At 43.6% G+C, this 13,635-nt stretch overlaps 1 protein-coding gene across 1 annotated transcript in view; it reads left to right on the top strand.

The window, feature by feature from the left end:
• Window positions 1–339: 339 nt before the first annotated feature.
• Window positions 340–13,635, top strand: part of KLHL3 (kelch like family member 3) — a 108,078-nt gene continuing 94,782 nt past the window's right edge. The window contains exon 1 of the mRNA XM_081135535.1: window positions 340–695. Within this exon, the coding sequence (XP_080991661.1) occupies window positions 640–695 (56 nt within the window). The 5' untranslated portion in view covers window positions 340–639. The remainder of the gene's footprint in view (window positions 696–13,635) is intronic.

Below are 13,635 nucleotides of genomic sequence, written 5' to 3' on the forward strand. Positions count from 1 at the left end.
CCTACAAGTCAATTTCCCCAGGTGGATAAACTCCACTGAAGCCACAGAGGGAGGCGCCTCCTCATTCCAGCAAACTGGCGGGGCTGACGGACTCATAGCCTATGGGGGCAGGGGAGGGGGGCAGGAGGGGAGGGGGCAGGAGGGGAGGGGGCAGGGGAGGAGGGGGGGCAGGGGAAGGGGGGGGCGGTATTTCTTGGGCTAGCCAGAAACTGCCTGAGCCTTTGCAGTCTAGGCAGAGGAGACACGAACCCCTGGGGTGGGCAAGTCGCCTGGGCTGGGGATGCCTGGGCAGATGTGGAGGCAGCTGGAAAGGTGGCACCACAGTTGGTTCGCTGGAGCTTCGCTGTTCCTAGGAGACGGAGGAGCAGCGAGCCTGCGGGGGAGGGGAAGCAAGTGGGCTGCTGCTTTTAGCAGCTGAAAGGACTGCAGGGAGCTCTGGGTAAGACATTTTCTGCTGCTGCTGCTGCTGCTGCTGCTGCTTCTGCTGCTTCTGCGGTAGAAGCTGCCGCTAGTAAGCCGGAGGAAGTTGGATCGAGAGGGAGGAGGCTTCATTTGCAGCCATGCTGAATCACTGCTGCTGATCAGATCTCCTGCTGGTTGGCTCCGAGAACTGAGAACAGCGCTAGGATCTCTGGGTGCATGCACAATTCAGCAGCTGCCACCCCCGCTGGGCCTCGCACAATGGAGGCTGAAAGGTATGTGTGTACAAGTGTGCTGTGTGTGTGTGTGTAAGTGAATGTGTGCTCGTGCGACAGCCACCAGCTTTTGTGTTTGCGTCAGCTTGGCAGAGTCTGAAGACCTGGCCACTGACGGATCCCAGTGGGAGGCCGGATAGAGCAGGGAAGCCCCTTTCTCCAGAGATCTAGCTTCCACAAAGGCAGGTCTGGATCTGCTGGGCAGCGGAGCACCCTGAAAGAGGGACTTCCTGGCTGGTGTTTGGGAATAGTTTCAGGCTGGGCTGAATCAGGATTGCCTTTCTCAGGCTGATTCAAGGAGGCATTTCTCTTTCCTGGCTACTTTCCTGGGGTGCTTTTTCTTTGGTGAGGGGTTTTTGATGTTATATTAGGGCCAACCTGGAATAGAGTGATTGCACTTTCATACTGAAATACTGAAATCTTCAGCAATCATGCCATGGTGATGTCGTTCCTAAAAGCGTGTGTGTGTGTGTGTGTGTGTGTGTGTGTGCCCCCCCGCGCGCGCACGAGCGCCCTCGGGGATGTGCCTACATACGCACACAAATTCAGGTAAGGAGAGAAACCTATCCGATGACACTTGCTCTGATCTGACTTTCATTTGCATTGAAAAGTTTATAAATGATACTGGAAGGTGTGTGTGCTTAAGGGGAACTCCTGCTTCTTCCACCAGGGGTTTCTTATGAAATAGAAATCAGCAGAAGGGAATTTAAGTACTTCTGTGGAGCTGGATCTAACTAGCCAGGGTTTATTTCCTGGCAGGCACATGCATATAAATTTTAAACCATTATCAGAGGATCTGATTCTTGCACTGTGGTGCAGGGGCGGGTCATTTGGCTGTGTGCTAAAACATCTCGTGTGCCAGCCTCTTCATCCTGTGGATCTCCGGCTGGTAGAGAGCAAGGCTTGCCATCTTCCTCCAGGTGGGAAGGCAGCAGGGAGGGGTCAGGCCATGGAAGTGCACCACTGAGGAGAGGGCCGCTGCTTCAAGTTGCTGGCTTGATGCAGACGGTAACTGGCTGGCTAAATGATAACAGGTTTAAGTCAACACTGCCTGGAGAGTACCTCAATAAACACTTTCTTTTGCACAGATTGCCCCAACTTTTGCATCTCGTGGTGCAGAGTGATGTCATTAGACATCTCTAGACCTCATCAGAACTGGCATGATTGTTAGGTGTCTTCTTGTCTGAATAGGCCCCAGGGGCTGTTTTTCTTTCCCTTCCTCCCTTTCTTCCTTCCTTCTTTCTTTTTGTTAATCCTCACCTGAGGACATTTTTTTCCCATTGATTTTTAGAGAGAGTGGAATGGAGGGAGGGAGGGAGAAAGGGCGGGGAGAGAGAGAGAGAGAGAGAGAGAGAGAGAGAGAGAGAGAGAAACATCGATGTGAGAGAGACACATTGGTTGCCTTCAACAGGCTGGGGATCAAACCTGAACCCAGGTACATGCCCTTGACTGGGAATCGAACCTGTGACCTTTCAGTGTGTGGGCCGACACTCCAACCACTGAGCCACATTGGCCAGGGTGGGACTGTGTTTCTTGATGTGACTTCCACAGGAGGAGTCTGAGACCTTTCAGACAGAGTACACTGCTGGTGCAGTCCCTCCCCGGATGCTCTTTGTAGCAGGAGCTTCGTGTTGGACTCCACGTGGCCTATTTCCTAGACTTGGGGCAGAGGTGGGCAGTGACCACACCTTTCCGTTGGTGTGGTATCTAGCAGAAGGGTAGGGATGTGTGAGTGTAGGTTTAGAGAGATTCTGGACCAGGCCTGTTTTCTTCACCCATGGTATAATGGGGCTGAAAGGTCCATGTGAAACTAGTAGCCGTAGATCAAAGTACTGCTTCCCAAGCATCTTTGGGCACCTGATGTGCTCCCAGTACTGTATTAAGAAATGTCATGAGTCCATGCCCTCCAGGAGCTCTCTCGTTCTTCAGTCCTCTGGTGCCTTTCCGCTGGCATGGCTGATGTCATCTGCTTTTTCACGCCTTGTTTTTGCATATGTTCCTATCCTTTTCATGTATTGCAGACAGAGAGTAGGTGAGAAATCCAAACTGAGCGGCTTCCAGCATTCATCAGGTCACTCAGCTCACTATATTTTGTTTCTACTCCAGGTCCAGCTTACTATGCCAGGCATTTGTCTTCTGAAATCTGGCTCCAGCCTCCACTTCTGCTGCTCACCCATATGCTCCCCAAGGGATCTGTTCGTGTCTTTTGTGATCACTCATCCTGTACACTATTCCATCCAGACTCAGGTCCTTGCCTCCCGGAGTTCCTTCCCCTTCCTTTTCCCCAAAAGTTTTAAAATTCCCCTTTATCCAGAAAACCTTAGCTTTTCTAGTCCCAGCTGATGTTCTGAATTCCAATTCTTCTACGTTGTATCTTATAGTTGGATACTGAATAATAGGCCCACCCACCAGAATTGTTGTGCTTTTGTTTCATGTATCTTATAAGTCCTCAAACTTGGGGACAGGTCCTCAAGGACACGGAGGGTGCCTAGACCTCTGAACGGCCCTCATCGACTGCTCTGTGACTGTGTGCATAGTAGGTCCTGGATAATTATTTGCTGATTAGTTGATAACTTTTGTGGGACGCTCTGATAATTAAAAAGAAAGGTGGTTAGAGAGGAGATTGAAACCTTTTGGCCAATAGGTTCATCCTTGGATATCGGCCTTATTATCTCAGTACGGGTAATTGACTTTATGGAATGCTTTGAGGTAGGGGGAAAAGGGGGAGGCAGTCTTGTTTTACAAGTTCCCTGAGAAACCCAGAGCCAGAGAAGCTGAGTGACTGGCCTAGGATCACATGTCAAACCTCCAGAGACTGGAGGAATCCTGAATCTGGGGCTTGTTCCACACTTAACCTGATGAAGCTTAATTGGGGCTGTTTTTAAGCATTAAACATTTTCAGCCAAGAGATTTTTAATGAACAATTTTCTTTCTTTGCCATGAGGGTATGAAAATAACTTCTACCTTGAAAGGCTATTAATTGAAAGCATGGGCTTTGGAGTAACAGAGACCTTGCAGTGACACTACTTCATAAACTGTGTGACCTTGAATGTGTCACATTTGTCCAGAAATAATTTTTCTCTTTGGTGCAAAAGGAGTAATAGATATTTTATACTTTATGGAGTTGTTGTGAAGATCAAATGAGACAGTATGTATAAAGCACCTAGTAAAATTTTTCTGGCACAGAGAAGTGCTCGGGAATGGTGGTTGCTGTTGTCCTTGGTATTTATTTATTGCCCTGTCATACCCCATGACTCTACTGGGACACTAACATAGCTTATTTTAGGGCCTTCCTATATTTATAAGCCAGAGCAGATTATATGGGTCCATCCCCATGAGAAAATTAGGTAGAGCTTATCAGGTCAGCATCTTGCTTCTATCTAAACTATCTCATAGTAAGATACAGGGCTTGGCATTTCCTCTTCTAGGTTTCACCAAGACCTACCTCCGTCCCGTTGTTTTATAGACACCCTGAGGCATCTGGATGCCTTAGTGGTTTGGAACCATGAATTGTATACCCCTTTGTTCAGGCCAAAATCTTAAGGAGAACCTGCGAGCTTGCACTCACCTTCGTTGTGTGCTGCAAGCTCTCCAGCTCTATGGGACCTTCTGAAGCTCTTCGCCATCTCTCTCTGAAGTATCGCTGTGGCTTGGTCTGTCAGAGGAAGATGATTCTGTCTTCTGTTTTGCAAAGGAAAAAGCTCTCAGTTACTACAGCGATAGTGTGTGTGCGCGCGTGCTCTTGCTATTGAAAATGGAGGTTGCTCTTGCTATTGGGATTTTAGTTCAGTTCTGGAAATCAGACTTGTGGATGAATTAAAATAAATTTCTAACTTATATGAAGTACCTAGAGTAGTCAGATTAATAGAGACGGAAAGTATAATGGTGGTTGCCAGTGGTTGGGAAGAGGGAGGAATGGGGAATTATTGATTAAAGGGTGGAGTTTCAGTTTGGGAAAATGAAAATGTTCTGGAGATGGATGGTGGTGATGGTTGCACAGCAGCATAGATGCACTTAATGCTGCTGAGATGTACGTTAAAGATGGTTAAAATAGTAAACTTCATGTTACATATATTTTGCCAAAATTAAATTCTTTTCAGGCCTAGTCTCTGGCATATCTGCAAGAGTTGCAGAGAACCACAACTTTTGGAAGAAGCATCATAAAAAGGGAAAGTTGGTTGTCCAGTTTTCTTAAAATTGTGGTTTCCTTTTGCAGAAGCATCAGGATGTCCCTGCTTGAGGTGAGCCCCATACACCGAAGATTATGCCATGAATTTGTGTGATCAGTCCTCAGAGGGAGAATGGCTCATCCTTACTGAGGAGAGCCTGCTCCTGGACCTTGGGGAGCTTTGGAACTGGAGGAAGCTTATCTTTTTGCCCTTGATCCAGGGACAGATAGACCATATTTTCTGAGAAGACATGACTTAGAGAGCTAGTGCTCTCTCAATGCTGTGTTTTGCGATGTGAGGTAAAAAATGCTGTCAAGACCCAGGGAAGAGCAAGTGTTGAGTGCAGCGCTTTAGCTTTTTCTCTTTTCCCACAGCGCATTGCTGAGTCCTCCCCCACCTCAGAAGTCATGCGTAGAAACTTAAGAAATTTTTGGGCATCACTGCTGCTTGAAGCAGATATACATTTTGTCCATGATAATTGCAATCAAATTTTCCATTTTGGAAATAGTTTTGATGAAGGAAGGTTTTCAACTGCAGAAAAAAACCAAAGTCAGTGAAAGAAACCACTTAATTTCCCCATACCCAGATTTGGGTTTTAGGATCTTGCTTGCTAGGTTTTACATTGTTATTCCAGATCCAGACAAGAACATTTCTGGATAAGTTTTCTAAAGCAAGTTCTTTATTTGAGGAAACTTGCCATTGTAGAACTGACCTAATTTGTTTTCAGTTGCTAGATGAACCCTAAAACTAGGTTAGACTAAAAAGAGCATTAATAAACTATATAAAAAATAACTTGAACATGCTCTGTTCTCAGATTTCCCCCCATATTAAATAAATTCAGTGGTTCTCAAGCTAGGTATCTCTAACTTTTTATAATTTATAAGGATTTTTAGAGTCTCAGCACAGTTTTCCTGGACTTTTCTTTTTAACTTATGAATGTCTATTGTAGCCTCTATCAAAACCGCACACATGGAAAAGCTCAGTTTTCCTATTCAAACCAAGTAGAAGCTTGGCTTCCAAAATACCACATAACAAGGGGTGTGTTTTCTTTTAGTCTTTCTCACTCCTTGTCTGATTCTGTCTGACTCAAGCCTTTCTCGTATGTTTCACATTTTTACGCACTCCACTTAAGAGATTTTCCCCCTGGGTTTTGAAGGAAGCCGTCTGTGAATTGGACCCTTAGGAATGTGATTAGTAACATACCTGTTCTTGGGCTTGTTTATGAAGGAGCACATTATAAGAATGGCAACCACTGCTGGTCGGCTTTGATGAATCATGACGGGCTTGTGTGAAAATTCCAAATTCAATACAATGAATAATATTGTCTCCGGTAAGCGCTTCAGTTTCCCGCAGTCAGTGGAGTGAAGTAGTGCTGTCACAGGTCCTGGAGGATTCTGTCGTTTTTCATTTGGCCTGGTTTGGCCGCATAGTGAAGAACCTCAGAGAGTAAGACATGAGAAATGAGCCCTCTTTGCCTGATAGGCTGTGCACAGTATCCCAAGTCAGTGGACATTCCTGTTAAAAGCATGGGCCCTGGAGCCAGACCTGGGTTTGGGTGTCAGTTCTCCACTTAGAAGTTAGTTATGTGGGACTTTTGGGTAAGTTCTATCTCAGTGCCTCAGGAGATAACAGTACCTTACTCATAGGGTTGTCCTGAAGATAAAATGAGGCAATGGAGGTAAAGTCCATCAATATATCATTGGGTTTCAGTTATTATTAACAGTCACTGTTAACCGTTGCCCAGGAGCTGTTGCTTCCCGATGCGTGTCTTCCATGTGTCTGTGCGCTAGCGCCTGATGCTGGAGTATGAAGAACGGGGCGTTACAGCAGCCTGTGGGGGGTGCTAGTTCCTGAAGACTCAAGTCCTGGATCCTGCTGCCTGGACATCTTCAAGTGCCAGGTCCTTCATGAATCCAGAAGGAGAAATCTAAATTAGGTCATTTTGGCCTTGCACTGTAGGATTGGGATACATGCTAGACCTGCAGTTTGCCCAGGGCCCTGTAGGTTCCAGAATCCGATCTTGTCAGCATCCTGTTGGAGGAGCAGAGTCCAGCTGAGGAACTCATGAGAATCTGATGTACAACATTCAGAGTGGCAGTTTGTTAATTTGCCAGGAAAGCTATTACTGGCAAGGTGTTCCTGAGGGCCTGCCACCACTTTTCTTGCTTCTTGAAGGAGAGGCTAAATTGATCAAAAGCCTGTATAGTAAACTAGGGACTGAGTTATAGCACTTAAGTATTTACAGGCTTCAAGCTTCACAACAGGGATCTGGCCTGAGCTGAACCAAATGACTATGTCTGATAATTAAATCATTTTCTTTCCTGGATAGTATGGGATGAGCAGGACCAAGGGCTTTCTCTCTCCAATTCTTGTTTTTCAGTTTCCCTTTATAAAGGATACTACATATATATTTTTAAATGAGGGATTTTAATGCATTTGTCAGGGTTTTTTCCCCTTTTTTAGGTGACTTTGCCTTTCTTCTATCTCATCTGTAGCTTGAACATAATGTGCCTGGGCTCTGTCGCCCAGTATCAGCCCACCCTGCCTAAATTTTATTTGCGTCTCTTGAAGCCTTTTAGAGGTGACGTAGTTCATAGCCCTCAGCAGCATTTCTAAGGCTCCCCTTTCCTCTCCTCTTCCTCGCACACCCTGGATGCTCTGAGCTCCTCATCTGACAGATCCTGCAGAAACTTCTGCATAGTCAGCCTGCTCAGAGGCTTTTCTGTTTCCTACTTTGCTGACATGCTTTCTAGTGTCTTTTCCTTTTCAGTCATTGCCTGAATTTTGCTCAGCGATGGAAAGAGCCTAAGAACTCACACAGTAAGCAACAACAGCAATCCTTCTTGCTGCTCCCTTTTCTCTAGTTGATGCTGACTTTCTCTAGCTCCCATCCTCCTGATTCTGTATCACCAGTGAGGGAATTGGACTAGCTAAGAAATAATCCCCCAAGTCCCCCATGGGGAAGGAAGGAGGGGAAGTTAAGAGGGACAAAGCCATAATTATTTTAATAAGTGTAAGTGAGGAAAGATGGAATAGTTTGTAGTTATGCTTCATTTACTTACTCATCCCTTCATTTGCTCAATAATAATTTTTTGAGCACCTGTCGTGTGCCAGAGGCTAAGAATAGAGAGGGAAATAAGACACCGTCCCGTTTCCCATAGAGTTTAAAGTCTAGGATCAGCAGTGTTGTGCTGGAGCCAACAGTCACCCATTTGTAAGAGCTACTTATTAAATTTTTAGGAATTTTGTGAGTCAGTTTTTAAATAAAGCCATTATTAAAAATTAAATTACGTAACTTAATTATATTAAAAACAAGTGTAACAAATACTCAAAAATCATCACTTCCTAATCATTTTACTATGGTCTGTATCTCCTCGATTATGTCTGTCTGTATAGAGGAAATACTATATGGCGATGTAATAATGTGCTGCTGCACATTTCTTCCCAGCTCCATATATTCAGTGATATCGCATTGGTAGCTTGAAATAAGCTGTGGTGGGAGTATTTACAGCATGGACATTGGCAAATGTTAAAAATCAAAGCTCCCTGTCTTGAAACCAACTGTTAAACATTTACCAGCACACACTGTGTGGGGGAGACAGAGAAGTAAGAGGTAATTACATTATTATATAGAAGGAGGGCACAGAGTACCATGGGAACACATAGGAAGGGAAACTAATCTAGGGGTAGCAGAGGATGATAGGAAGACTCCCAGCAAGAGGCTTGAAGGGTTGATAGGAATTAGCTAGACATTGGGGAGAATGGGTGGGGGTAAGGCAAACCAGCCTGGTGTATTTGGGCAGCTGCAAGTATTTTGGTACAACATTGACAAGAAGTCTTCAGGGCAGTGGTGGGATTATGAAGGGCCAGGTTAGGTCTCTGAGATTTATTCTGAATGCAGTCAGGAGCCAGCGAGAGGTTTTATTTAGAACATGCCATGCTCACAGTGACGTTCTATGACGATCACTCTGGAGTCTGAGAGGAGGTTACTGCAGTAAGACAAGATCATGATGGCTTGGACTGAGGTGCTAACAGTGACTATGAGAAGGGAATGGAGTGGAAAGATATTGAAGGACAGAGGTTTGATAGGACTGGCTGTATGTGAGGGGTGTGTGAGAGAGAGGAAGGAAGATATCAAGGGTGACATCTCAGTTTCTGCCTTGGATAGGTGAGTGGGTGGGTGGTTGTGCCTTGGAGACAGAGAATACAGAAAGAACAGTAGGCTTGAGGGAGGGTGGGGAGCATCAGTTTTGGATATGCTGACTATGAGTTACTGTGCAAAATCTAAGTGCGCGAGTTAAGACATTGGATATGTGGATCTGGGGGAGGGCAGGAGAAAAAGCTATGGGAGGTGATGTGCCATGAAAAGAGGCCCTAATATTTAGAGCTTATCTATTTTTATTTGTAAACTCTATAATTAATATTTTATGTGTATTTATTTGTAGTTTAACTCTGAAGGCCAACCCTACTTTTTTTTTTACATTTTTACGGTTCAGTATGGTTGGAGATGGGTTGGGGCAGACTGTTCTACTCTGCTCTACTATCACTTGTAAGGACAATTGAAAGGTTTTCAGGTCAGAGTTCACTGATGACAAATATGTAATGAGGACCCACTGTGGGCATGGCTTGGTGCTCGTCAGGCTAGGCCATACAGAGTCCTCCAATACATGGTCTTTGCCCACCAGCAATGTCAAACCTAGTATGAGGGGGATGGGTGGGTGGTTAGATAGGCACCATGAAAAGGTAAACACAGGACAGTATTCTATGTGCCACTTGAGTTATAGGCCAGAAATACTGTAAGAATTTAGGAAAAGCAGAGATCACTTAGGACTGAAATGTTCAGAGGAGGCAAAGTTAACTGGTTTTAGAAGAACTGGTATTTGGAGTATGATACAGGAAAGGAAGGGGGAATCTCTGTAGTCGATAGTTCATCTGCTCAATACATAATAGGTACTCAGTAAATACTTAAATAAGTGAGAGGAAAGGCCAGCATTTATATTCAGCCCAGGCCAAGGAGGCCAATCCAGGCCTTGGATACTAGGCAAGAATCATGTCTTTATCCTGTAGGCTGATAATTTTTCCGTTTTCTAGCTACAGAGTCCTTTGAAAGGACATCTTACATGGACAGCCAATATGTAGAATAAGTGGAAGCAGAGGGCTATGACTGAGCCTCCAGCTTATAACCCTCATGGTCCCGGAAGAGACGGATGGGCCCTGAGAATGGGAAAGATGTGATCAGAGTGGCCTTTTAGAAGGATCAGTTTGTCAATGGTGCACAGGAAGCATTTGGAGGTAGAGCATCTGGAATGGAGAACAGCAGGTGAGAGGCCACCGTAATGGCCTAGGCCAAGGAGAGAGAGGCAGAGAGCCCAGGAAGGAGGGGCAGTTATGTTCATTATTATTATGGTTATGGGTCTTGATTATCTCATATGTATGACTTCTTGAATGGCATCAGTGAAAGTGTGAATTACGTCTGAGCCAACTGCCGGGATTCTTTCTGTGGGCTGTTGAAGGGGTTGTTGGCATTTTTACCTGCTGGGCTAGAGGAATTCATTGCACTGGGTTCAATATGGCACCAGTGGTGGTTCGTATAAGTATGTTTAATAATAACAGGACAGTGTGTGAAATTAGTTAAACTTTTGGGCCAGATATGTGGTGGTTTGACAAAATTGACTAGTTTGAGGTGTTCTGATTCTTAATGGGAATTTGCTGAAAGGGAAATTGCTTCGATAATTATTTCTGTATAATTCTATAGGAAAGAACAAGGATTGTGGCTGGCCCAAACTTTCTCACCACATCTATTATTGGTGACCCATTTGAATTTTTATTATGGCTCAGCTTGAATGTTACTGCAACTCTGGACATCTGAGCACAGACGAAGGTTCCATTGTTCTGTAGCCAGAGCTTCAGATCTGGTGGGAGCGCCACATATAGATTAACACTTACTATGGAGAAAATTTGATAGGCTTCATACCTCTTGCCAGATCATGAAACCCTGAAGACTGAATCACCTCAGTGGCTGAGGGTTAAAGGTGGGGTGAAACTGGAGCCAGTTCTTTGCTCTTGGAGAAATCAACCACTTTGTGCTTAGGGGAAGGGCATATACTGATAAACACTTTTTAGCAGAAAACATCTTGTGGCTGGTTCTGCCTAGAGAAGTGTGTGTATGTATGTGTGTGTGTGTGTGTGTGTGATTTTGGCTGGGTCTGGGTAGGGTGAAAAGTGTGGTTTTACACCTTGAACTTGGGCAAGAGAGGGGAATATATATCAGTATGGTTTGTGTTTCAGAGATGGGGAGGGGACTCCACCAGCCTTGTCTGGTATCAGGAACTGAGCATGCTGGGGATTGGGCCTTGAGAAAGTGGGATTGGGCTATCTGTTGGGGATTAATTAATTAAGATCTGGTATGAATGGAGGGAAAAAGGTATAGGGAATGGTAGGATCTAGCAACTCTGTCTGAGCACGTGATCCTAGGCTGAGGCATGTATATGCCTGTGTGTGTGCGTAGATGTATGTACTATATTGCTGGGGGATGTAGGCTATGGTGCAAATAGCTTGGGCTGATTCAAGTGAAGGACATCTGAGCTCAGGCCCCATATCTGCCACTTATTCTCTGTGACCTTGTCCAAGATTCTTTACTTCTCTGAGCCCTCAGATCCTCTTTTTTCTTAACTTCCTGCTACTTGGAAGGCCAATGAGTTGCCAAGAAGCTTGTGTTTTTCTGAAACAAGAGATTCCACTCCACACTTCCTGTGCCTTCACAGCCAAGCAGAGCAAGGATGATAGAGACTCGGGTTCCTTCTGACGTCAAGCCTTGCCTTTGCATCAGGGGTGGAAAGGGCTCTGGATAGAACGGGGAAACCAGATGTCCTTTCCCTAGCCAGCCTTGTGGTCATCAAGTTGTTCTTTTAGGGAGGCTTCAGTGTGAATTGCATTTTGTTGAATTTTAATCCTCCGATAACAGGCGATCTGTGTTTGAGACCTTTTGGTAAACACAACATTATTTTAACAGGGATATAACATTATTGGGCCATTCTGGAAGGCTGGAAAGTTTAAAGAGCAATGCAAGGAAGAGCAAGCCTTCTTGGCCACTAGTCACACTGGAGATTGCCACTGTTTCCAAAATGGCTCTATTTGGTCTACATCTACTCCATGTATGTGAAATAGAACTAGTAACATTTGTCCACTGGACTTTTATGAGCTATCATCTTATTAGTTCCCTGTTAAAAACCTTCAGTGGTTCCCTGATCAATACCAAATTATATTTTCTCTTCCTGGCCTTTAAGTCTCTCTACAATTTGAAGACAACATTTATAATGAATATTTGTGCAGTGTTTCATAGTTTTTAGATTTATCCCAGTAATGCAAGTATGGTTTAGTATTAGAAAATATATTAGTATCATTTACCACATTAAAAGAATAAAGGGAGCCTGGCCAGGCGTGGCTCAGCGGTTGAGCGTCAACCTAGGATCCAGGCGATCGGGGTTCGATTCCCAGTCAGGGCACATGCCCAGGTTGTGGGCTCGATCAATGACTCTCTCATCATTGATGTTTCTATCTCTCTCTCTCCCTCTCCTTTCCTCTCTCTGAAGTCAATAAAGATGTATTTAAAAAAATAAAAATAAATAAAAGAATAAAGGGAAAAACCCATATGATCATCTTATTAGATTTACAGAAACATTTGATAAAATTCAGTATAATTTTATGATTAGAGAACAGTAATATACAAGGGACTTTTTAAAATTTGATTAAGAAGGCATCTATAAAAATCCTACAGTAAAAATACACAGTAGGGAAACATTGGAAACATCTTTAAAATCAGGAAAATGACAAGAACATTCATTAGCACACTTGTGTTCAACATTGTGTGGCCATCCTAGCCAGTGCAGAATTTCTTTTAAAAAGAAACTAGAGCCTTAAGAATTGGAAAAGAGGAAAACACCTCTTGCATTATGTACAGGTAATGTGATTGTTTATATAGAACACCTAATTAAATCTTCAGACAAATAGAAATAATAGGAACATTTGGTAAGGTGGCTGGATATAAGATCAGTTTGCAAAAATCAGTTGCATTTTATAAACCATAATAAACAGAAAATAAAATTTAAAAAGACATCATTTCCATTATAAAATAGCAACAACAATCATAAAGTACTTAAGGATAAGTTTAATCATATATGCATAAGGTCCTCATACAGAAAAATGTTAAAGTTTGAGTGACATTAAAAAGGACCTAAATAAATGGATAGATATTTCATGTTCATGGGTTGGAAGACACAATATCAGGAAGATGTCAGTTCTATTCAAATTGATCTATAAATTCAATGCAGTTTCTATCAAAATCCCATCATGGAACTTGATAAACTGATACTAAAATTTGTATGAAAGAGTAAAGAGACTGGAATGATCAAAGCACATCTGAAACATAATGATAGGATTGGGGACTTGCTCTATCAGATATCAGGCCTTATAATGAAGCTAAGGAAATAATGTGTTACTGGTACAGAGGCAGATAAACTGACCAACTAATAGGTTTAGAGTGTCCAGAAATAGATCCCTGTATATTTGGAACTTTGATATGTGACCTAAGGTTTTATGACAATGACAGGTGAGTGGGGAAAATAAGTATTCAATAAGTGGAACTTATGGGAAAAATTCTCTTTTACATTATGACACAAAAATCAACATCAGCTAATATAAGGGATTAAATATCTAAAGCAAAAATGTTAGTAGAAAATAAAAAAACATCTTTCTGGCCTTGGGGTAGGGAA

Source organism: Miniopterus schreibersii (assembly GCF_964146895.1).
Source record: "Miniopterus schreibersii genome assembly, chromosome: 4".
Taxonomy (NCBI): domain Eukaryota; kingdom Metazoa; phylum Chordata; class Mammalia; order Chiroptera; family Miniopteridae; genus Miniopterus; species Miniopterus schreibersii.